The sequence below is a fragment of the Lissotriton vulgaris genome, chromosome 1_1, assembly GCF_964263255.1.
Source record: "Lissotriton vulgaris chromosome 1_1, aLisVul1.2, whole genome shotgun sequence".
Lineage (NCBI taxonomy): Eukaryota > Metazoa > Chordata > Amphibia > Caudata > Salamandridae > Lissotriton > Lissotriton vulgaris.
This window is the reverse complement of record NC_141685.1, coordinates 2,092,981,330-2,093,005,670: the sequence shown is the minus strand read 5'-3', so window position 1 is coordinate 2,093,005,670 and position 24,341 is coordinate 2,092,981,330. Positions and strand designations below refer to the sequence as shown.

The window sequence follows — 24,341 nt, the reverse complement described above, 5'->3', positions numbered from 1 at the left end:
CCTTTATCGATTTATCACTTGATATTTGGATTGACAAGACCTGGAAATAACAGAAGAAATGTACTCGGGTTCACTCACTCAAGGAATCAGAACAGAGAGTTTGGGTAGCATATTCCAAAGATCTTATAGATGCTTTACAAAACTCTCAACACGGTCAAAAACCATTGAGGCACCACGTGAGCGTGCATCGCTGAAATGCTACCTGATCCTGTTGGGACTAAGTCAAAGTCACTGACTAATCCAAGTGTTCTATCTCTCCCACGTTTGACCGCCCCAAGTGGCTGAGCACAAGATGTAAGTTTTGGAGCCTTCGTTATTATACTACCTTCAAGCTGTGTGTGTGGATAGTTGTTCCTGTGGTTTAATCAGGCTGCACTGGGTTTACCCTATTGCCTCAACAAAATCAGTCAGTCAGTCAGTCAAAAGATTTTATTGTCGGTAAAAAACCATAAAAAGACATATATACATATTTACAGATAAAAAAAACGCGATTGCAGCTAAAAGTGAGGATAATTAGAAAGTCGTATATTACAATCCTAACACACAGTGACTTCATGAGATGGTTAAGAAAGGATCATAAAAGTTATTTAGAGCATTAAAAAGGAAATAGCGCTCCAAATAAACAATCCCTAGCCATAGTACATGTAAAAAACCACCTTCATTGCAATGTTTATGCTACTGCAAGATTAGTAATTTGTGGGCTTTTTGTTTTTAATTTTGCACACCTCGAATACCACATAGACGGAAGAAATCTAGCAGTTGCAAACACTATCATACGGGTGGTATCATATTTAAGTATTCTAAATGCCTCCCTATAATCCCTATATCTGCTGGACTTGCAAAGTTGAATGATCTATTTGGCTCTTGCCCTGGAGTAGAAGGGGCAGAAGAGCAGAACGTGCAGATCTGTCTCTCTGCTACTCGCACACCCTGGGCAGGAAGTTGCGATATATAGGGTATTTGACCACTTGTGTGTCACGCCCCGAAGGGGCAATGAACCATGTGTAAACTGGATAAATAGTTTCTTAGCCAGGGGAGGCTGAATTTCATCCAAAAATTTCTCAAAGTGAGGATGGGCCTTGATATCCAGAAAGGTGTTAGTCAGCCTACCCATGGAAGTGTTTGTTGTTATAAGTTCCATTCGGTAGCGCTTAAGTGCGACACTCAATGATTTCTTGGAATACCGGGCGCAAGTCTCCTCCGGAGACGACCACATGTCCCCCCTAACTAGAGCGTGGCAAAGTTGCTTGATGTGGTTTAACCAGGGGATTTTCCCCGTGTTCCCCCTGGACAAAAGGTCTCCCAGATCCTCCCTATAGTTTGCGAGCTCGGGGGTCGACCATAGGCGTCTCCAATACAGAAGGGGACGGTTTGAGACAATCTCCTGAATGGGTACCAAACCTAGATCCAACCGAAGGGGGTTCAGGGGAGTACTCATGTGGAGTCTCAGAAGACACCTAATAAAGCTATTCTCAGTAAGGAATAGGGGGACAGCACTGACATGACCCCATAGATCTGCACCATAAAGCACTCCCCCTATCACCTGGGCTTTTTAAATTTCCATAGGCGGACCCAGCAATTTAAGAAAGGTGTTGTTAAAGATCTTTAAAATACCGCCAGATGATTGGGCCAACTTCAGGTTATCCTTGACCATATGAGACCCCCAATCCATTCTGTCATTTTATGTAACCCCCAGATAGTCGAAGGTGGACAATCGATCCAGCACTGTTCAATCCAGGTGGGGGTGAGGACAAGTGGATAGTTTGGTGTTATAAACCATGAACTTGGTTTTAGAGAGGTTAATCTCAAAGCTCCTCAGTCTGCAGAAGGAGCAGAATGCCTCCAAGGTACGCTGTATGCCCATAGATGATTTTGACAGTAGAGGGTATCATCAGCAAACATTATGGCAGGTATCTTACGCCTCGCTAAGCTTGGAGAGTCCAGGTCTCTTGCTCCCAGTAGGTGGTCTATCAGCCCGTTGAGGAAGAGGGAGAAGAGCGTGGGGGCCAAGACGCACCCCTGCCTCACTCCCTTTTCCACCGGGAACGCAGCCGACAGCTCCCCACTCTTCCCATATCTCCCCCGTTCGTATGTACCATGGTGCATACGTTTAAATAGATGGCACAAGTAGGCCGGGGCACCCATCTCCAACAATATTGCCCAGAGCTAATCCCTTTGGACCAGGTCAAATGCGGGCCGGAGGTCCACAAAAATCCGATACAGGCTACCTCCCCCTATAGAGACTGTCTTCCAGTAGACCAACTGTAATCTAAACAGTTGGTCAATGGTGGAAACCTTTGCGCGGAATCCCACTTGTAGGGAGGTTAGGATGTGATGTTCGTCCCTCCAACTCTGTAAAAGAAAGCGGCGAATAATTTCTGGAGGACGTCAATCAAGCTAATAGGGCGGTAGTTGGCCGGGTCGAGAGGGGAAGCCTTTTTGTGAATGGGAATAATTTCGGGTCCCAGCCATTTTAGAGGGATCTCCAAACCCTGTAGAATAGCATTAAAGTAAACCCAGATATAAGGGGCCCAAACCTTTTGTTCACTTCGATATAGGTCGCCAGGAATCCTATCTAGACCCGGAGCTTTCCCCAGCGTCAAACTTCTGAGGGCCGCCTGAACTTCAAGGAGGGTGCGCGTGGTGGGCAATCAAGGCCCACGGCCTCCGGGTGTGCTGGTTCAAGAGTACTTAATTGGGCTACTAGATCTACTCGGGATTCAGGATTGCTGAGTGAATAAAGGGGCTTGAAGTGATCTAGCCAAACCTCTTCACTAAAGTTAGGAGTGATGGCAGACGACCCTTCAGCCGACCCAACTCGAACAAGGTTCCAAAAGGACCTATAGTCTCGAGCTTCCAGGGCTGCTTTAATACTTTCCCACCTTGAGGCCTCCCACTCGGACCTGGCCTCCTTGATCAAACTTTTATATATTTCCCTTGCATTTCTAATCCCCGATTGTACCTCCTTTATCAGTGTATTTTTAGCCAGCCTACAGTTTTTATTAAACCAGTGATCGCGCTTATTTCCCCTTGGCCTCTTAGTGTTGGTAGTTTAAATGTAACCGGCCAGGGAACAAAGACGCTTGTTGTGAATAGACTGCAAACCCTGAAGGTGGAGATGGGGGATCACAATTAGAGCCTAAAAGGTGAAAAACCTGTGTTAGGGAGCGAGCAACATGGCAATATAGCTCAACTAACTTGTCAGGCGCTAACACGACATTCGCCCACCTGATTCGTCTTCCACCTGCCACTGTCACAAGGTTCGAGTCAGTGGTAGACTCAGCTCCCCCCAGTACGTTACAGTGACCCAAAGTATTTAATAATTCTCGCGACAATTAATTTTGGTCACTATCAACCCTTGGGATGACGGAAAAAGTTCTCAATCGAGCCCAGAATTCTACATTTACATAGTCGTGCTTTTCCCTGGTCTATTAAAGGTACTTGAACCCAGGGCATCTGGAAGAAGTCTGCCATTACAGGCCCTAAGAGAATGTGATACAACCAACTTGTGGATCACAAGGCCAACAAAACCTGCTTTGCGTCATTAGGAACTATAATCTGGGATGGCGAAAACAGAGGAGAATTACCTCACATCGTTAAGCCGCCGAAAATGGCGATACATTAGCCTGCTTTCCAGAACCACACACAAGAAAAGCATTGCCATTGCCATATAGAAGTTGTACTTCTTGTAATTTTTGCATCGTCTGAGATATTAGTAAGAAATGAGATGCAAAGTAAAGCTCCTGATGAAAAAGTGACATATTGCATCATCTGTTCAGGAGGCTGCGATGGCACAAATGTACCAGTATTTTTGGTCTTACGCATAAATCCACTTCAAAGTTACTGTGATGTCCGGAACCTCCATGTTGTTCTCAACCTCAATGATCTAGAATGTGGGAATGGTTGCTAGGCAGTGGTTTGGAATAAGTTGTGTCAGTTAGCCTCAACCGATTACTGGATGGGGTTTCTGTAGCTCTGTGTCTTAAATAAACTTATTTTGTCTTTTACTGCGCCTTCTACTCTGCTTTCAGAGGCATGATTAGGAGGCATTACAGGAAGTGTCAAAATGTGAATTCTGCCTTTAACAATTTGCACATAAAACAATACTAACCAGGTAGAAAGTGGCTGGAATACAATTCTGTAAGCAAGATAAGCACACGCTGATCCTACCATGTGCTACTTTTGGAACACTTGGAGTCACACTGATGCTTACAACAAATCTCCATCAATTAGTTTAGCCTTATATAGGTCACCTAATCTCACTTCAATATTTGAGAATGATGTCTTGCGTGCATATATTCATGCATGTGTGTTGCATTCTACCAATATTGCCACCTAGCTGCGTATTATTAGGGTACCATGCCTACAACCCCTGGGATTTCTGTTCAAGTGATTACTACCAGGTTTGTTAGTCCTGTCGGTTTAATAGAAGCAAATCAAGACTTTGCTTCCCTCAACGGAAGGGTTTGTCAAATGCAAGCCCACAAATAGAAGCCTAGCACCCTCCTAAAATGGATTCAGGTTCTACATGTTGAATTTATTTTGAGAAGCAAGTATATATGATTACTAACACGTGTATGAATACCTACTTTCTTGGACTCTGTGTCCATCATAGCAGCTGATGGTGCTCTGCATGTTTTAAGTATCACCCATTTTTCGCAGTGAACCCAGAAGAGCACTCAAGAAGAGAAAATCATGACTGCAAGGGCTCTACCTCTGATGTTCTGATTGAGAAAGTTTGGAACACAACGATAACCCATCATACCAGAGTGCAAATGTTGCAATGGAACACAGGATTTCTGTGAAAAAGTTACTACCAGGGCAGAGGTCCACTGGAAATATTGATATGCGTGCTCCTATATGTTATATTAACCAGGTATATAGTATAATGGCCCATATTCTGTGGTGCAACAAGTTGGAAGATCTACGCCTTTCCCCATCTCGTCTGTAGGTCACAACTGAGCCCCAGTTCTGATTAAATAATTCCAATGGGTCTTTCATTCTATAGATGATCTGTCCAAAGTAGATGTCTTTAAACATTTTAGAAAGTCATTTTTTCAAGATTGGTGCTGAGGGTGATAACTAGTGTCATTAGATACAAATCTTGGCTGTTGCCAATGCAGTCACCATCCATCTAAGGCCATGGGAAGTTAACCATATCATATTAGTTACACTACGCAGGAGAGTCGGTGGTTCAAAGTGAGTATATGTTAACCAAGGGCAGTAGATATGTTTCTCCAAATCCTGTTCCATTAGTGTTGTAGTGAGATGCAGTGGCTGAGTAAACAAGACAAGTCATATCTTGATGCATTACACCACTAGCATTCAGAGTAGGAGAACATCCCTGATCTGTGTAGGTGTAAGCAGGTGCAATACCAGTTGAGTAGAATTTTAATGTACCGGAATGTTCACCGCACCTTTCTAACAAATCAGTTGTGGATGGTCAGTAATGGAGTCCAATCTTCAGGAGATATATTTTTGGTCACTTGATCTCTGCCAAAAGACTCTAGAAGAAGATTCAGAAGGTTTAGAGAGCATAAGGTATAATTGGATGTTCTAAAGGCTGGAGAGCAATCCCTAAAGTTTCGCCATTTTTCACTATTGTCTAATTGATTAGATGGGTAGGCTCGGGTCACAGGTTCAGGGCCCAAATGTTTACTCAAACAGTGTGCCAAAGTACTGGTATTTTCAACTATGACTTCGTGTCAGGCCCAATTCATCAGAGAGAATCTGAAATGTCTTGAGTCGAACCTCTTGAAATCGTTGACCCAGGGAGATAATTACCTGCCTATTGTAGTTCTGCCACTGTATCCTGGAGACATGCATGCAGATGTCTGCATTACACAACAGTGTGGTAGGCATGCCTTTACCCCAACTGCTTATGTGCAGAATTTTAGTGGGTACACGTGTGTCTAGTGATTCGACCAGTGGATGTGTTGGCAATGTTTTTTTTTATATTTAGCACCCCAAATCTGTGGGGCTCTGTATTTCTTCACTCTCCAAGAATTTTCATATTGGAGGTAAATCAGTTTGTGGAAGAAAGGAATAGTAATTGGCAGAGTATGTGACCTAAGTCATTACTAAGCATGTGAGTTAATCGAAGGCCCTATAGCTTTGTAGTTTTCAATATGTGCAATGCTCTCTGCCCTACAAATAAATGCTTTAACTTCATCATCTATTTGCAATACATATTTTTTTAACAAATAAGGGTAGTATGAGTGACTTTAAATATAGTACCATTGCCATTTTAATCACTTGAACTCTTCCTCTTAGCAATATGCTGAGATACTTCCACATCATAACGTAATTTCAGGATGACAGTAATAAGGATCTGAAGTTATCCTCTGTCATCCCTTAGTGACCTCTATTTATATGAACATTTAGATCTTGCAAGCCCTTGGGCACTCAGTAAAAAGAGTATCAACAAAGGCTTGTAACAGTGGTGAGGTAAAGGTAACGTCTACCATTTGCCCCAATTAATTTCGCACCTTGAGGACCCTGGAAAATGAGTTAATTAGGGACATTAGATGTCCATTCACATTTCCAACTGCTGTATGCATTTGCCAGATGCATGCAGATTTTCTAGTGGCTGCTAAGGGTGAATTTAAGAGCGAGGAGGAAATCAGTGGAGCAGCAGGTGGTCTTGGCCTTTGTCTCTCCTATTCGGAAACAATCTAGATAAAAATATTTTACGTTGATCTGTGCCACATGGTCTTCATATAACCATCTGACCTTCGGGAAAAATAGTATTTCCCAAGCCCTCACTGTACATGAACCAAAAGAGATACTCTGATTCAATCTGGTCAAAGAGTTTTTCGGCATCAAGGAACAGTGCTATAGTATTTCGAGGCTGATGCCTTGAAGACCGTAAGAGATGAGCCAATGTTCACCTTTGATTCCTAGAGGAGCAGCTAGATTCAAACTTTAGTTGTGTATCAAGTTTCGGATTCTGGATAATGTTGTGTAATCGGAGGGCCAGGGTTTATGTCAGTATTGTTATAGCTACGTAACTAAGGGGGTCGACTGGTATCTGCTACAGTTCTGTGGGTCCGTCAACCAGCCTCTTTAAAGGCTGCATGAAGCTCCTACTATCTCTTCTTGAGAAATGATTCCTACCATGAACACACACTCCCTTCTCCCTTCCACTAATAAGGATGGCAGTTTCAGAGGCCCTCAGAAGTGTTCCTCTTTCACTGAGGTGTCCCTTGCATCTGAACAATATAAATTCTAACAAAAAGATGCAGACATTTTTGCACTGGGTGCATTTTTAGTTGGACTAACTGAAACTAGCTAGTAATCGTCCTGCTTTTTCAACTCATCCATAATGTCGTCATTGATGTTCTGTTTTAAATGAGGAAAGGGATATCAACATCCGTTTTTGCCGTTTCCAACCTCTTCTCAGAGAAAGGGAATGGTGAGGATGAGTACTGGACTGCTAAAGATTTGATGGAAGCCTCTAGTTTATCTTGTTCTGCTTGGGCTTCGCATCATGCTATGCCGAATCATGCACTAATGTTCTCCTGATTTGGCCTTGGGATGCATTACACTATGGTTGGGCTTATGCAGATGGGGAGCCATTATCCACCTTATATTTACTTAAATGGGTATGGAGTTCTTTTTGTTTTCTGCTGGGGATCAGTATTTATTTGCATTCATATGCCATAAGCCTCGGTTTAGCCATGTGCATCCGAATTACAATCTAATCTGTACCATGGACCTGTAATGTTGCTCTCCCATATGTCGCAATACAACACAGTTGCCGATAACGAAGTGTGGAGGAAGCAGTAGTCTATGTACGTCTCCAACCCATGAGGGTTATTAGGAACGTGTATTTCTTGTCTTGGCGGTGCAGTAAGTACCAAATAATGACAAAGATGTGGTCTCAACAGAACTCTGCAAGGATGGCTCTCTTTATATTATTATGTGTGGTCTGCAGGGCCAGTTTTGTTGAGTATTGGATTTATTGCAAACTTGTATCCCCAAACAAAAATAGGTCTGGGGGATCACATTGAGTTAGGATTCTGGATAACTTGGATGGAAAGTCTTGCCTATTCAAGTTGGGAGTATTAACAGATCCAACCACAAGGCATCCCTAGATGGAGAATCTGGAATTAGTGATTGCGGCTTCCAGAATTACACGGATGTGGCTACTACTAATCGCAAGCCTACCCAATCTTATTTAAATTGTAAGAACTCGTTTTGTAATAGGTGTGCATCCTATGTTTGTGCTTTAATGTTTAGGTAGGGTAATATATTTTTTTCTACACATAAGAGCCTGGGACATTAACATTAATAAAATGAGTTTTAGCTCCATGGTGGGTGACTGCCATGGCCAAGGTCGATGGCATTGTACTCATAAGTGCAAGGGGACAAGGGGACAAGAAAAACAAGATATATTAGTGTGAGTCTGTGGTGGGAGCACAGGTTGCTACAAGAGAACACGAGAGGAGTTAAGTGGGACCAAAATGATGCCCTGGAAAAGGAGCAAAGAGCTGCAGCTCTCCGTGTGTCTGTGTGTTACCATTTAACAATACTATTATAATAAAATAAAAGGACTGTGGCAAGAAATGTGTTGAAACCTCTCGAGAAAGAGCTATTTCTGACCCATCTTCACAATTATGATGTCCACATTTCTCTTGCATTTTTATATTTTCACATAATATATCATTTGCGTTGTATTATATACATCAGGTGTCAGTAGAAGAATTACAAAAAAAGAGAATCTCAACATATCATATTTAAAAAAAAAATGAAATACTGCCCAAGTGCTAAGTGTTTTTAAGTGCATTCTTAAAAAATAGGCAAGCTCCACGATACCTCTTAGAATTGAAACCATCAGTGCCTGCTAGTTCCCCAAAAAACATTGCAACGGTATGATTCTTTCACCAGAATACAATTAATTGAAGAGCTTAATACAGAACATGCCTTAAACAGTGCAGGCAGTCTCATTTCAAGCAGCAAATAGCAAATTCACAATATCCTGGTCTTATCGATATTATATATCTTAATAAGCTGCGCAATTGTCATCACTTTAAACGGATTTATATAAACTATTGCTATTATCTACTAGCTAAAAACCCAGCATCGCTCCGGAGAACTTTTCTATGGCTGAATTAAGCACTTTTGGCGTGTCAACAGAGTAATACGCTAATTCACTGACCTAAACTCGTCTTTCCCCAAGCACTGAACTCTCAGCGAGGCGCCCATGATTCAGAATCTAATATAAGCATGGCAGTGAGTCAAGCCCAGTGAATCATGACATTAATTTTACCCGGAACAAGACGTCCATAGATTGTGGGAAAACCTATAATGAGGGCGGTTTATAGGCATTTAAAATGTGTCATTCTTGCAGGGTTGTAACAGTAGCGCCACTTCCGCCTTTCTTTTACATTATCAATGATCTCGTCTATTTGTGACCAATAAAATACTCTCTAAAATGTAGAGCCTAATTTGACTTTTGATCTTGACCTTCAAGCAAGGAAGGCTTGGTTACATGATGTTGACAATGCGGATGACGTCACCGCTGGAATAAAGGCCATATTGAGTTACATTACATTGCTTAATTTGTGCCTGTGATTGCAAACGGTGGGCACCAGAAGTTATTTCTGGAGACTGGGATGTATTTGTTGTCGTCGGACTTTCACTCAGAGCTACAGAAAAGGGAGAATGAAGGACTAAGAGAGAGAGATGGGAAGACAGTGAGTGACAAAGGGAGATAATCTTCGGGTCCAGCCCTGATTTAATCACTTCTTTTTAAACAAATAATGCACTGTGTTAGCAGTGAAGTCCACGTGATAGTTAATCATCATTAGAACATTGGCTCATATTCAGGGCAATAAAAGGCTTCACAAAGAAAACAAAAACGAATCTTGTCTCGAAATGTAACCTAACAGTAATCAGCAAGCTGAGGAAACACACCCTACATATTTGGATTTTTCAACACATAACATACTGTTGCATCTAAATATACAATATCTGTTTGGGAAATAGGAGAACTAATACTATGAACAAGTTCCAATATTAAAGGTGCAAATACTATTTATTTTGTTCTGTAAGATCGGTTAGTGTGTCAAATATGCGTGTATATGCTAGTAAGGTGCCTCAGTGAGGTAATGCTTGCTGCTGACTTCAGGTGTGATACGCAGGTCTCAGTCTCAAATCCCGGGCAAGGCTTTCCATCCCTCCCAGGTTTGTAAATTGAGTCCCACTAAATTGGGCAGCAGTAGCACCTGTTATTTGCAGTTCTCAACTTCAGACGCGTGATACACCAGAATATATTTCAATAAACAAGGCAAAACTGACACCTCTGCTGCCCACAAACATAAATGGAAGTGTGTATCTTACTCATTTCCATGTATTCAGGAGTCAAGCCAGTGAATGGTTCCAGGGCATAGTCAATATCCCATTGCTGTGGTTGCCGAGTGTTACTTGCTTCACTTTCTTTCTGCTCGGTCCTGTCATCTTTCAGTTTTCTATATAACTTCTTTAGTTTCCTAGGAAGAGAAAGTTACTTTTAGTGTCGCATAGAAGGCCCGTAAGCATCAGACTTGATTCCATATTGGTATTAAGAAATAATTACGATGGTACTTGGGTTTTGATTGATGGGTTAAAATTAACCAGAGGTTAACTCTATGGTAACTTGGCGCAAAAGCATTAGTCTCAACTTAGAAACAATATATTAAGTATGTATGCATAACACAAACAGTAATATAGTGAAACACAACACAAGAAAAATAAACAGTAGAACCGGAGATATACTATTTCAAAGTTTTAGGTAAGTATAGTGACTAAAAGCAGAAAGTGCCACTCACGATCATCTGGTCATGCTAGACAGGGGGAAAGTCACAAGTTCAGGCAGAATCCGATGAAGTGAGAATCAGATACAGCAACCAGGTTAGTCCCACTGAAAAAAAAATAGCTTCTCACAGTGCTGTGCGAGGAGTCCAGTTCGCGGTGGAGGAGGCGACAAGGAGAGCGTCTCAGATGTTTGTGACTCTAGCGCTAAGAGCAAGCCTGGCATTGTGGATGGTCATTGCTGTAGCTTTGTATTTGCAGTCACTGTGGGTTGTTGATGCTGTAGCGCAAAGCGAAGACGGCACCTTGCCAGTCATCGCTGGTGGTCGATGTAGGTTGAAGAGTTGTGTGAGTGAGCTTCACGTTGGCAGTTGCTCCGGGCGTCAGAGTCTTGGCACAAACAGGCTTGATTGTAGTCGTGAAGAGCCCAAAAGTTCAGGATTTCTCCTTTTCAGCCAGAGGAGAGCACTTTGATGCCAGGCAAGGGTCCACGAGCTGGGGAGGCTCATTTTGGGAATCAGGAACTTACTGAAGCAGAGGCTAGCAGGGATCAGGCAGGTCCAGTTGCAGGTCGAGGCAGGTCCAGTTAGTGCAGGATTTCTGGGTAGTTGAAGGGAGGCCTCTGGAGCTTGTCTTTTTCCTGTAGCTCAGAGCAGTAGGTCAGTCCACTGACCCTTGGAGTCAATTGGGTCTTCATGGGTAAAGGGGATGTGCCTCTCTCCTTCAAGCAACAAAGCAGGCTTCAAGCAGCAGGGCAGTCCTCTGGAAAGCGAGGCAGGCCTCTGGTAGCACTAGAAACGAGGCAGGCTTCAAGCTGCAGGGCAGTCCTCTCAGTGCAAGACAGTCCTTCTGAATCCTTCCACAGGTCCAGGAGTGTGCTGAAGTGTTGGTCTGAGTGTCCAATATTTATACCTTGAAGTGGGAGAAACTTTCAGGTCCTCCCACATCTAGCAATGGAAATTTCCTTCCTCCTCCTCCTGCCCAGACTCCAAGAGGTCTAGGGTGATAAAGGGTTAGTGTTAAGTTATTTGTGAGTGTGTCTGAGGCAGCCCTTTGAAATGTAGGTGGGCCATGGTACAACACGGTCCCTCCCATACGAGCAGGATGTCCAACCCCATCTTTACCTAGTCCTGCTTTGTCTCACTGTCTGGAAGGAATTCACAAAGTCCAACTGTCACTGTAATCACAGTCATGTGACCAAGGACACAGACTGCAGGCACCAAAATGTTAGGACTAGAAAATACCACCTTTCTAAAAGTGACATTTTCAGAATTGTGACTGTATCATTAAACAGGATTTAAAATTACAATTCACTCGAAACCAAACCTGACTTTACTACCTGCTCCCAATTAAACATTAGCACATTAAATGTAATTAGGTAACCCAATGATATCCTATGGGAGAGGTAGGCCTTGCAGTAATGAAAGTTTCACTACCAGGACAAGTAAAACTTAACAGTACATGTCCAATTTCTTTTAATACACTGCACCCTACACTATGGGCTGTTTAAAACCTGCATTAGGGCTGACATATATATTGAAATGGAAGGTTTATGCTTGATAAAAGGTTTGTTTTGCCAAGTCACATAGTCAGTTTAAAACTCCATACAGGATACAATGGCAGGCTTGGGATGTGTTTTAGAGGGCGAATTAAGTGAGTGGCACAATATGTGCTGCAGGCCCACTAGCAACATTTCATTTACATGCCCTGGGTACATGTAGTATCAATTTATTAGGAACTTATAAGTAAACTGGATGTAAACCAATTTTACCATATTTAAAGTAGCGAGCACAAGCACTTTAACACTGGTAAGCAGCAAAAGCTATTTCAGCAAATGGGTTGTTGTGATGCAAAACTTTGCAGAGAAGACCACACCAAATAGTTGTCAGCAAATAGCATGAGAACTAAGAAGTGAAACATTCAACAAAGGGGTGCAAAGTATCAGGTCAAATCAACACAAGGTCTAACACAGACCAGTCAAAAATACAATATTAAACAAATATGCATGTATTTACATAACACTACTGGACAGGGTCAATATACATGCATTTACATAATACTTCAGGATGTAAGCTCTTAAGAGAGGATAATCAATAAAGGGGCAAACACTGTGGGTAGGATAAGTAGTGTCTAGACGGAGTAAGTTTAGCTTAGTTAATTTAGATTTCCTGTTTATTTCGAAAAACAGCTTCAAAGCACAAACAAAACAAAATAAATAGCAGGCCACCAGATAGATATCTATGACAACACCTAACTTAAGAGATGTTGTTTTACTTCATACTTAAAGAAAGTTTAAGTATGAGATTAAGAATCTATAGTGAAATCCCTTTAATGTGTACTGTGCAATAAAATGCATCACACTAGGATGAACAAACAAACAAGCACGCCACTGCACAAAGTTTCAAGCATAAGCCCAGGCACCTCGAAGGTGCAGAGCACTTTATGTCCAATAGTATCCTTCTCTTGACAACTCAAATTCCACGTGCTGTTATTGTTTCTCCTGTGCAACATTTTGAGGACTAACAAACCCCTCCAAAGTACTGCATCATACCCATGCTTAACCCTCCTATATTACACTACACAGACAAGTGCAAAGTCATCAAACATCTCTTCAGTCAAAAAATACAGATCAGACAACGCATTGACAACACCTCCTCTTCGCCCCATCCTTTCAATTATAATGATTAACCTTCAAGACCCATCATCTCACATGTCACTCGTAAACCAAGCTTCCACAAAACAGCCTCATTTGCAGAAGTCTTGTCCATGTTGTCCATCAAAGTCCTCTCCAGGGAAGCTCTTGCACCCCTACTGACCTTTTTCAATGCCTCCCTTATTCAAGGCATCTTCCTTGATGGTCTCAAAACCAGCTAAATCTTCCTATTCTTAAAGGAACTTACATTAAGCCCTGTTGACCATGGCAGTTACTGGCCCTTCAATCACCTATACTTCCTCAGCAAGAGCTTTGAAAAAGCAACCAACACTCACATTCATGATCACGTCAACACCAGTAGTCTCTTGCATAAATAACAATGTGGTTTCAAATAATGTTGAAGACTAGAAATAGCTATTTTACAAATCCTTGATGTTTGCCACCTGGCCATAAGAAAACCCTTGCCTCCCAAAACAGCTTGACCCCCTCAGCCATCTTCAATGTCACTATCCCCTTCATCCACACCCAGAAGTCTTGCATGGAATGTATTGAAAGTGTCCTTCGCTGGTTCTCCTACTACACATCCAATCAATACAGTTTGTTCAAATGGACACTTCCAGGTCTCAGAAGATCCATATCAGCTGCATAGTCCCTCAAGGTTCTATATTGTTTCATGCCATCTTCAACCTCTACATGGAGCCCTTTGGGCTCTACTCACTGTAAACAGCACCACAATTCATTACATGCAAGTCAGGATTTAAGGTACTTTGTTAAACAGGCCTAGCTTGGTTCCTATATCTGGCTCACATGCCATCATGGTTGGCCTGAACTTGTGACTTTGATCTGTTGCAGTGAGATCAGATAACCACACTTGGCTCTTTGTGCTTCTGACCACTGTTTTCACTTAAATCTTTAAAATAGCAATTCTACTGATTGGATTTTTGTCATATTGGTCTCAAATAATTTATTTTATTTTACTCACTTTTTCTAAAGATCTGCATAAGTACTTTAAGATTTCCTCTAAGTTAAGCCAGACTACTTTGTGTCAAGCTAACAGGAGGTTGAGACAGGTCAATATGGGGTTTTCTAGTGGTTCACCCTGACAAAGGTTGTAGTTGCTGCTTGAGTAGGATTTTACTCGACTGAACCAGTAACCCAATCTCCTACTGTTGGAAATGGGGGTCTCTAGTTGGCAGAGAAAGGTACCTTTGTCCAAATAGGGACGCTTGCTTCTAGTCAGGGTAAGGGGTATACATTTCTGAAATAACCCCTGCTCACCCCCTTTGTAGCTTGGCACAAGCAGACAGGCTTATCTCAGAGGCAGTGTGTAAAGCATTTGTGAACATATACAGTAATACAGTGAAAACACTACAAATGGGCATCACACCAGTTTAGAAAAAAAAGTAATCTTTATCTAAACCAAAACAAAACCAAATAACAAAAATCCACAATACAGTAATGAAAAATATGACTTTCAGATGGTGGAAATAATTCAGTTAAAGCTAAATTGCAGATGCAACACTTTTCACACACAGTACCTTGGATGAGTCACACAAACAAACTAAACGGGCCGCAGGGAAGATGATGTGTCAGTTCCTTACACTCAGAGAAGGTGATGTGTTGGTTCCTTGCTCTAGGGGATGTGATGCATTGGTTCCTTACTGCGGTGCAGGGGAGTTGAGGTGACTATTCCTTACCAGAGAGGAGTTGATGTGTTGATTTCTTACAGCATGGGGAGTTGATGCGCCTGTTTCCTAGTGCGTCCCCCAACGATGCGACAGACTTGACGCCTCAATGCGATGCAATGATCTGGGGCAATGTGTGGATTATTGCAACCGCACAGCAGGACTTACGTCACGCTTGGTGCAGTGATCGCGGATTACGGAGGTCATTGCACTTGATGCGGTATGCAGTGATTTCTCTAGCCGAAGCAGGCGCTGCAATGGTTCCTTCGGTGTAGCGTCCGAAACAGGTACAGATGTGTCACACTTCTTTGATGTTGCATCGATTTTCCAGCTCCCAGTAGAGAACAGTTTTCTGGAAATCCAAAACAACAGCAGGCACCTCTTGCAGATCAGAACCCCCAGCATGGAAGTTCAGTGGAGCTGGTGGTGAAGTCTTTGTGTGCCTGAGATTTCAGGACAGGATGCAAGCTCATTTTCACGCCATTGAGAATCTTCCTCAAGATGGCAAAGCAAACAACAAAGTCCTTTTCTCCTTTCCTTGGTAGCAGGTAGCCACTACAGGCCAACCCCAGACAGCAAACAGCACAGGGGCAGTGTTTCTCCTCAGCTTCTCAGGCTCTTCGCCTTGGCAAATGTTTCTCTTGATTCCCAGAAGTGATCTAAAAGTCTGGGGTCCTGGCCCCTCTTTTTATACTCCAAAAATCCTTTGTTCTCTGAAGGCAGAGAGTGTCTATAGCCAGCGAAAACCAGTTTTGTGGGGCACTTTGCAAATGCACAACAACCTCCATTGTAAATTTGAGCCCTGGCTCCAAACACACCACAGGGGGTGGAGCCATCATTGTGGAAGGCAGGCACAGCCCTATTCAGGTGCAGATGCTACTCCTTCCACCAGTCCAAATACGGATGAGGCCTATTCAGCCCAGCGCTGACTCATCAGGCTCTCTGGAGCCATTGCTCCTTCCCAACCCATGACACTCCAAAGCCAGACATGCAATTAACCCTGGGAGTAGTACTACGCTATGCTCGCTAAGCGTGCGTAGTTTGTGCCACTACGCGAATTGCACGTAGCACAGTGCAAAAACTCGTAACGTAGCGGGCATTTTTTGCTTGCTTGCGTTCCTCAACGTCAAGTTGGCAACCGCGTGCGGCAAAATCAACATCCTGGCGAGACTTTTTCTTAATTCGCGATCAGCATCATCAAGTTGTCGATCGCAAGCATGGAAAATAAACCTCCTGGCGAGATTCTCAACGTGGGGAGGTCAGGTTTCGCATTGCGAGTGGTTGTGTATGCTCGCGACCGCTCACGATGAGAAACTACCAGTCCGCATTGAGAAAGCTGCCGCTCGAGTACAAATCTACTTGAGGGGCAGAAAAGGACCGCTTGCACTGTGCAAGATGCAGTTTGCAATGATTGCACAGTGCGGACAAGCATTTGGCACTGTGCAAACAGTGCGAACAGCAATTTCCCTACCGCACTACGCAATTCGTGTATCTCTGCGTAGCATGCAAAGTGCACTTCGCGTAGCTATGCGTAGCACTACTACGCAAACTACACCCGGGGTTCACAAACCTAGCAGAGGCACACTGTATGGTTAGGCAAGGAAATATCTACTTTCTAAAAGTGGTATTTTCAAACAAAGAATATAAAAATCACCCTCACTAAAAGATGCACTTTGACATTCTGAGTTCAGTCATACTAAACTTTACTTTCCTACCTTGTTCCCAGGGCCAGTTATGTTCCAAAATTATTCACAGGGCTCGGGAAACTGACTCATTGCGAAGTTTGATTACACATCAATGAATGAGTAACTCCGGTTGCCCAACATCACAGGAAAATTCCATTTCACCTTCAACAGGCTGTGGAAGAGGAATTGCAAGACCTTCTCCAGGCCGACATTGAAAGGACGTCAGGACCCACTCCATGGGTCTCTCTGGTGGTCGTTGTACCCAAGAAAGGCTCAACTAATAAAGTGCGCCTCTGTGTGGACATGTGAGCGCCCAGCACTGCCATTGAGAGAGAAAGACACCCGGGTCCTCACATTAGTAATATGATTGTATCACTCAATGGGACACAGATATTTTCCAAATTGGATCTCAACAAAGGATACCACCAACTGGAACTTCATGAAGAGTGGAGATACATCACCACTTTTTCGACCCATCAAGGCTTGTTCAGATACAAGAGACTCAGTTTTGGGGTTTCTTCGGCCGCCGAGATCTTTCAGGAGGCGGTTAGAAAAGTGGTTCATCATGTGCCCAACACTCTAAATACAGTGACGACATCTTAGTTTATGGAGCCACCATGCATGAACATGACACTGCGCTCGATCGAGTATGTCACGCCTTATTGGAAGCCAATCTCATGCTGAATAAGGACAAATGTGAATTTCACAAATCTATGCTGAAGTTCTTCGGACACATCTTCTCAGGTCAGGGGCTGGAATGAAGCCTGACCCAGAAAAAATTGCCTTACTAAATGACACACCGAGGCCTAGAGATGCGGGGGACGTGTGGTCCTTTCTGGGCATGGCCAGCCATTGTGCACACTACATTAAAGATTATGCCACCATTAGCTACCCACTGAGGAAACTGACCAAGCAAGGCTATCCTATTCAATGGACCACAAGATGTGATCAAACCTTCCAAGCCATCAAAGGGGCAGTTGAATCTGCCAACAACCTGGCATATTTTAATCCCCAAAAAAAGACAGAAATCACAGTGAATGCGAGTCCTGTTGGGCGGGGAGCTATACTAGCTCAGTACGACCACGACAGTGATCAACGGTATATTGTCGCGTATACCAGTTGAACCCTTACGGACACAGAGCTAGAATATTCCCAACCGGAAAAAAGAAAGCCTGGCGGTTGTCTGGGCCTGTGAACACTTCCAGATCCTCATATATGCGAAACATTTCACTCTGATAACGGATCACCAGGCGTTGATAACGATTTTTTAAAATCCCGAGCCAAAATGCCACCCAGAATAGAACGCTGGGGTATTCGCCTTCAAGAATACACCTACACAATTATTCACAAACCGGGAAAGGCTGCTAATCCTGCAGACTACATGTCACGACATCCCAAGGCGACACGTGCATCCAATCCATCTCTAGCGGAAAATTACATTCACTTTGTTGTGGCTCAAGCGAGACCACCAGCAGTCCTCATGGAAGCCATTTGTGAAGCCACAAATAATGATACCACTCTGCAACGAGTCAAACAGCTCATCCAGACGAACAACTGGAGACAATTGGACGAGCTCCGACCGAACGAACAGAGTTACGATCATGAACTGTTGTCCTTCAGACACGTGAAAGATGAGCTGTCCTTCACCTCAGATGGTCTTATACTGAGGGACAAAAGGATCGTCATCCCGAAGCATGTCATCAATCTAGAGCAAGAAGGGCATAGAGGTATAGTAGCCACGAAGAGGGCCTTGTGGGAACGGGTCTGGTTCCTCATGTGAGATCAGATGGTGGAACTAACACTGAAGGACTGTGCACCGTTCTAGCTAGTAAGTCGAGAAAATTCACCGGCTCCACGCCAAACTGCCGGAGGGTGTCTGGAAACATGTCACGATGGATTTTTTTGGAACGCTAAAATCTGGCAAGTATGTCCTGGTCATTATGGATGAATATTCTCGCTTCCATATTGCACAGCTCACAACGTCAACTAGAGCGTCCACGGTCATACCCATACTTGATGAGGTCTTTGCAGCATGGGGCATACCCATCGCTAGTAAAAACAGATAATGGGCCCCCATTCAATGGACAAGACTTTGCTGAGTTTGCCAAACATGTCAATTTCAGACACGGGAAAATCACTCCCTGTAGCCCCAGGCCAATGGAATGGTCAAAAGGTTTATCGCCACGTTAAAGAAAACCGTCCAGCAAGCTAAGCAGTCAAAGCGTGATGTGCAAGTAGCTCTAAATGAGGTGCTACGAGCCTATCGGACCACCCCACACAGTACTACTGGCATATGTCAGGCAACTCTAATGCTAGGCCGCACTGTACGCACTTGGATACCCGTGTGGGGAGATGCTGCGAGTGACATGTCACCCAATTCTGAGCATGAAGATCTAGCAGTAATAGACAAACGGAAAAAGGAAAAGATGAAGGAATATGCCGACCGACAGAGAAAAGCAGTACAGCCCTCCATCCATGAAGGAGACTGGGTGTTAGTGCAACAGGACAAACAAAGGAAAGCTGTCGATATCATCCATGTCCGCTGCTAGTGACGAAGCAAAAAGGGACTATGATTACAGCTGAAGCAGAACACAAAAGAGTCACTAGGAATGTGACGCATTTCCAGAAATGCACACCCAATGTTCGAGAATCATTGACGGCACCCCACAGCATAGAGCCAGGAGATGCACCTGAATCAACCAGTGGATTTCGACCTCCCATAGTTCTTGAGGCCAGAGATCAGGCGTCTCAAGAGGTCCCTCTCCGACCACAACAGACACTTCGAAGACCAGCTCGACTAATTGAAGAACTGTAACTATGATGCTTGTTTCACTGTTACCTCAGCACGCCTATACATGTTAAACAGTCAAATTTGTTAAGAAAGGGGGAGATGTAATATCCCGACATGTGCTGGGCACTAGGACCATCACATGAGACTAGAAAGTAGGAGGGGAGCAGAGGACGGAAAAGGAGGAGTGAGGGGCGTGTAGCGGAAGGGTCAGTGCAGAGTAGGAGATAGAGGAGTAAGAAGTAAAGAATTAAGCTCCAGTACTTTACCTGTTGGTGTCCGTGTCATCTATGCCTGGGAGACGACACTACACACGGGTAACAGTAGAGCTTTCAATGTTTCCACTTCCATTCGTGAATTGCCCTTTCATTTAGGGTAATTTCTTTAAATTGTTGGACTAATAGTTCTAATTGCATAAAGGGTTAAATGGGACTACAAATCACAGAGTGCAACACAAACCTGATCTAGATGAGCTACTCCCGTGTGGAACTTGGAACCTTGAAACCTCAGAAATTGTTTCAATGTGAAGCAAGTGGCTTCTTAAACAAAACGATTATCCTGTCATCTAAGGCGCCTAAAGGATTTGACATTACAAATATATGTTGTTATGTCTGCCAATAACGTCTTTGAAGGGACAACGCGGTGTAGGAAACAGAATGGGAAAATAAATGTGCGTGATTACTCTTCGGAAACAATGCACTGCAGACAGCTCCAACACAAAGTCGAGTTTCTGAACAACAGCAAATGATGCCACACAGAAATCGAGGCTTCTTATGAATTCCAGCTGTGTTCCCGGCTGTGGGTAAAATATTGCCTTAAAGAGGGTAAATGATGTCTGTAATAGCAACTAACAGGTGGAAGAACTTTCAATAAATCATGTAAAGCTCCACTTTTGCTTTCATTTAAGTGAAATACAAACATTTGCTTTATTTTGTTCTCCATTTCTCAAACTAATAAAAGATGTAAATTGCAGAATGCTTTGGTTTTTGTTACCAGACATCATGAAAGTCATATCATTTACAGATGTCCGGTTTTAAAATCGTTTTTTTCTGAATCACATTGTGATCCTGATCCACTTCCTTGTTAAAATAGTTTCTTTGAAGTTACCTCACATTCCTTCTTCTCTTCTGTTTCTCATTCTTTCTTACTAGAGTCAGAAGGGAAACAAACTGGAAGCAGCAACAACAAAAACAATGGCGGGGCGCGGCCGCCTCTCATGTCTTGTGACTAAAGATGTCAGGATCTCGAGAAACGACATGACCTTTTGGTTGCAAACACGGTGAAAGCCGAATCCGTACTTGGGTATGAAGTATGTTTGGCTTGAGGTAACAACCCATCATCAAGTTTTGTGAGGGCAAGGATGATTGGATCACCACTTTATAAAATGTTTTTGGGACCTGTGAAAATAGCTCTAGATGACTAAAACCAAACATGGTTAACATCCCCTACAGAAAACTATTAATGCCATTTGATTGTGAATCTTTATTTTAAAGATGCTGTTCTTTTAAAAGTGCGCGGAACAGCTCGTAATTTAAATTCTGAAAGATTCAAACGAAATAAAAAACACTTTTAGTACTTCAAATCTTCACTTGTTGCATGTAAAAATTGCAATAATTTTACTAATAGCTCAACATTTGGCCCCTATTAACAAAAACAAACCTGGCCCCTCTTAACAAAAACAAACGCCGCTGTAATCTGTGAGCACATTGGCAGGATTAGCGCTACCAGGGCAGAAGTGCTGACACATGAGTGGCGGAGGTGGCAACTGGAACCAGAGGGGGCAAAACAATCCTCAGGAGAGCACCAGATCAGGCAATTTCTTGACTAATTAGGCACATTTTGGAAAAATAGAGAGAATCCAAGTCATTGGGCAAAGTTCAACTACCTGCATTTCATGAAGGGCCTGAAAACAGAACTTTCCCGCTTACTCAACTCAATGTTTTGTGCCTGAGGACTGCAGTGATAAATATAAATTTGCCTCATCCTCCCCAACCCTCCATTACTGATTGGACTCTAACTCATCCCCAGGCAGACTCCTGCACAACATATGCTGAGTTTTTTTTCTCTTGAGGGGGTTGTTGTTCTCCCCTGGAAGTTCTGGCTTGCCAGGCACATGTTCAGCCTTAGGGTACAGACCCTTGCTTCAAGGGCCGTGTTCAGGATCTCACCTCTGAACTGGTGGGGAGTGGCAGCTGCCACAGGCTCCCAGACAGTTTTTTTTTCTGGGGGTACCACACCCACAAGGAGGGTACGGAACCCCAGATGGAGGGCCAACCATAGGGAACTGACCCTGGGTTGAAAGAGTAGTTGCAGGATACCACCACATATCTGGTGGTAGGGAGAGTGGTGAAAGGATGCAAGGTACCTGAGCTACTGACCCTGCTCTGAGAAACCACAGAGGACAGAGACCCCTGAATGGCTTGGCTGTTGACACTGACAGCTGTCAGTGGCTTCTGTTAGCTCCTGTCCTTGTGGACGGACATTTTTCCATTTTTCTTGAGTTGGGGACAGAACTTAAACCCAATGGGTGGAATGGGCCACATCTCTTTGTTGGCCATGGTGGGTCTATCTGCCTACTAGGATGCACCTGTGAGCAAGTTAAAGTTAGGTGCTGCACAGATGGGGTTCACATGAAAGTAGAAGGAATCCTCAAGGGTTAGCTCAGTGGCCCCTTACTGCATACACAGAAGAATCCAACTCGGTTCAGAGAGGCATAGGAATGGCAAGTACCTCTGCAGTAGTGGGTTGTTGTCCAGGTTCTATCACCCTAAGCAGGAAAGTCCATCTAGATATTGATTGCGCTACCCTGGATTTAGGCTGGGGGGGTCGGGTTGGAAAATGCCACTCTCGGAAGGGTCACCCCAGACTTTTTGCTATCCTCTTTTTTTTCTGACCTTTTGTTTGGCTTTAGTACTCCAGGCACTTTACCACTGCTGACCAGTGCTAAAGTGCATGTGTTCTCTTCCCTAAACATGGTATAGTTGTTTTACTCCCGTTTGGCATACTAGTCCATTGTAAAGTGGTATACCATTTACCAAGGGCCTCTAAATTAAACAATACTTGTCGCTCTGCAGCACTGATTGGGCCAGACAAAATCATAGCCTTTCAAACCTGTTTAAGGCCTGCCATGGCAGGGGCTGCGTGCATAGTTTACTGCCACTTCAACTTGGCATTTAAAACTATTTGCAAAGCTTGAAACTCGTCCTTTATTACAAACGTCCCCCTAAGTTAGGCCCTAGGTAGCCCTAAGGGGAGGGTGCTCTCTACATGAAATGTTTGTATGTCCTGGTAGTGACAAGCAACCTGCTTTGTTGTTCACTACTGTGAGGCCCACTCCTCTCATAGGCTAGCTTTAGAAATTCCCTAATAAACTTTTAAGCTGTAATTCCTGATCAGAGAAAAGTAGCTATTCATGCATCATATGTCTGTAATGGTAATAACACATCTTCCTCACTGGTAAAGTTGGATTTGGCACTACTATTTTAGAAATGCTGCTTTTAGAAATGTAAATGCTCTCTTTGCCTATAACTCGGTGTACTTTGCTGCCTGTCTCCATTACAAGTCTGGGGTGGATGTCAGATACACTTTGTGCATTCCTTCTAGACAACCACAACACAGGAAGGATAGGTGTGTCTGAGTATCCATCTACATACATCTGCATTCTGATGGCCTGCCTGGGAAGGATGGAAGGTAGGGGCTAAAACTTTACTTGAATAGGCAGTGTCCTGTCCCCACACAAAGGACTGATTACCCCCCACAGATAGCCTTGCAGACAGTGCTGGGTTGAAAGGGGACACTTGTGCACTTCAGAGAGCTGCTTTAAAGTCACCCCCTCCACCACATCAAAGGCAAATTGGTGTATAAGTAATAGGGATCTGACCCTATCAAAGGAGAACTAAACTACTGGACCTGTGAAAAACTCTTTCAGGAGTAAGGGCTGCTGTGCTACAAGGATTAGAGAACAAAACTGGGTCTTGACTCCTAATCAGCAAGGCTAAGTCAATATAACGCTAAATCAACAAAACAAAGTGCCAGTACTGAACTGAGTAAACATATATTACACGATCTGTTATGAATGAAGCATAGCAGTCTATTGTGTCATTTGTCACTAATTTAATCAAGTAATTTTTGAAAGTTTTCAATTTTTTCAAAACATAGATTTTTGTGCATATCAGACATATATACAAAATATACAACTAAATACAAACTGTACAATTATTTACAACACAAATAATAAACAGTTTTATAATACATTCACACTAATGCTTTCACGCTCCACGCATACAGCTTACACCACTACATACACATACAAAAAACAAACAGTCATAAATACCACTGAGGTATGGGTCCGTGTCAATTTTACAGAAAATCAAATAACACAATATACATTTGTCAGTTGTAATATCAATAATACTGGAGTTCAATGCCCAAACATAAACTTTTTATATTTCAAACTTGGTATATTGAATTTATGAGATGACACTGGACCAATAAAGGTCGATGCGTTTCGAACCCCCTTATTGCGGGGTTCTCCTCAGGACCAAACACGAGTTCTAAAAGGACAAGAAAACAAATACAACAAATTACCTCTCTATAACAACTTCCTGTATGTAAACAACAGCCACCAACCGGCTTCACCTCGCCTACCTTAAGTCTCCTGTTTGTGTGACAGTGTGGTCAAACGAGGGTAAGTCTACACAGAAAAACATAAAAAGAGGGACATTTAAATCCTAATT

At 43.2% G+C, this 24,341-nt stretch overlaps 1 protein-coding gene across 1 annotated transcript in view; it reads right to left on the bottom strand.

Moving 5' to 3' along the window:
• The window catches only part of ANO2 (anoctamin 2), a 1,660,301-nt gene that overhangs the window by 97,120 nt on the left and 1,538,840 nt on the right, over positions 1–24,341 (bottom strand). Inside the window, exon 20 of the mRNA XM_086939055.1 lies at positions 10,345–10,493. Coding sequence (XP_086795181.1) covers positions 10,345–10,493 — 149 coding nt within the window. The remainder of the gene's footprint in view (positions 1–10,344; positions 10,494–24,341) is intronic.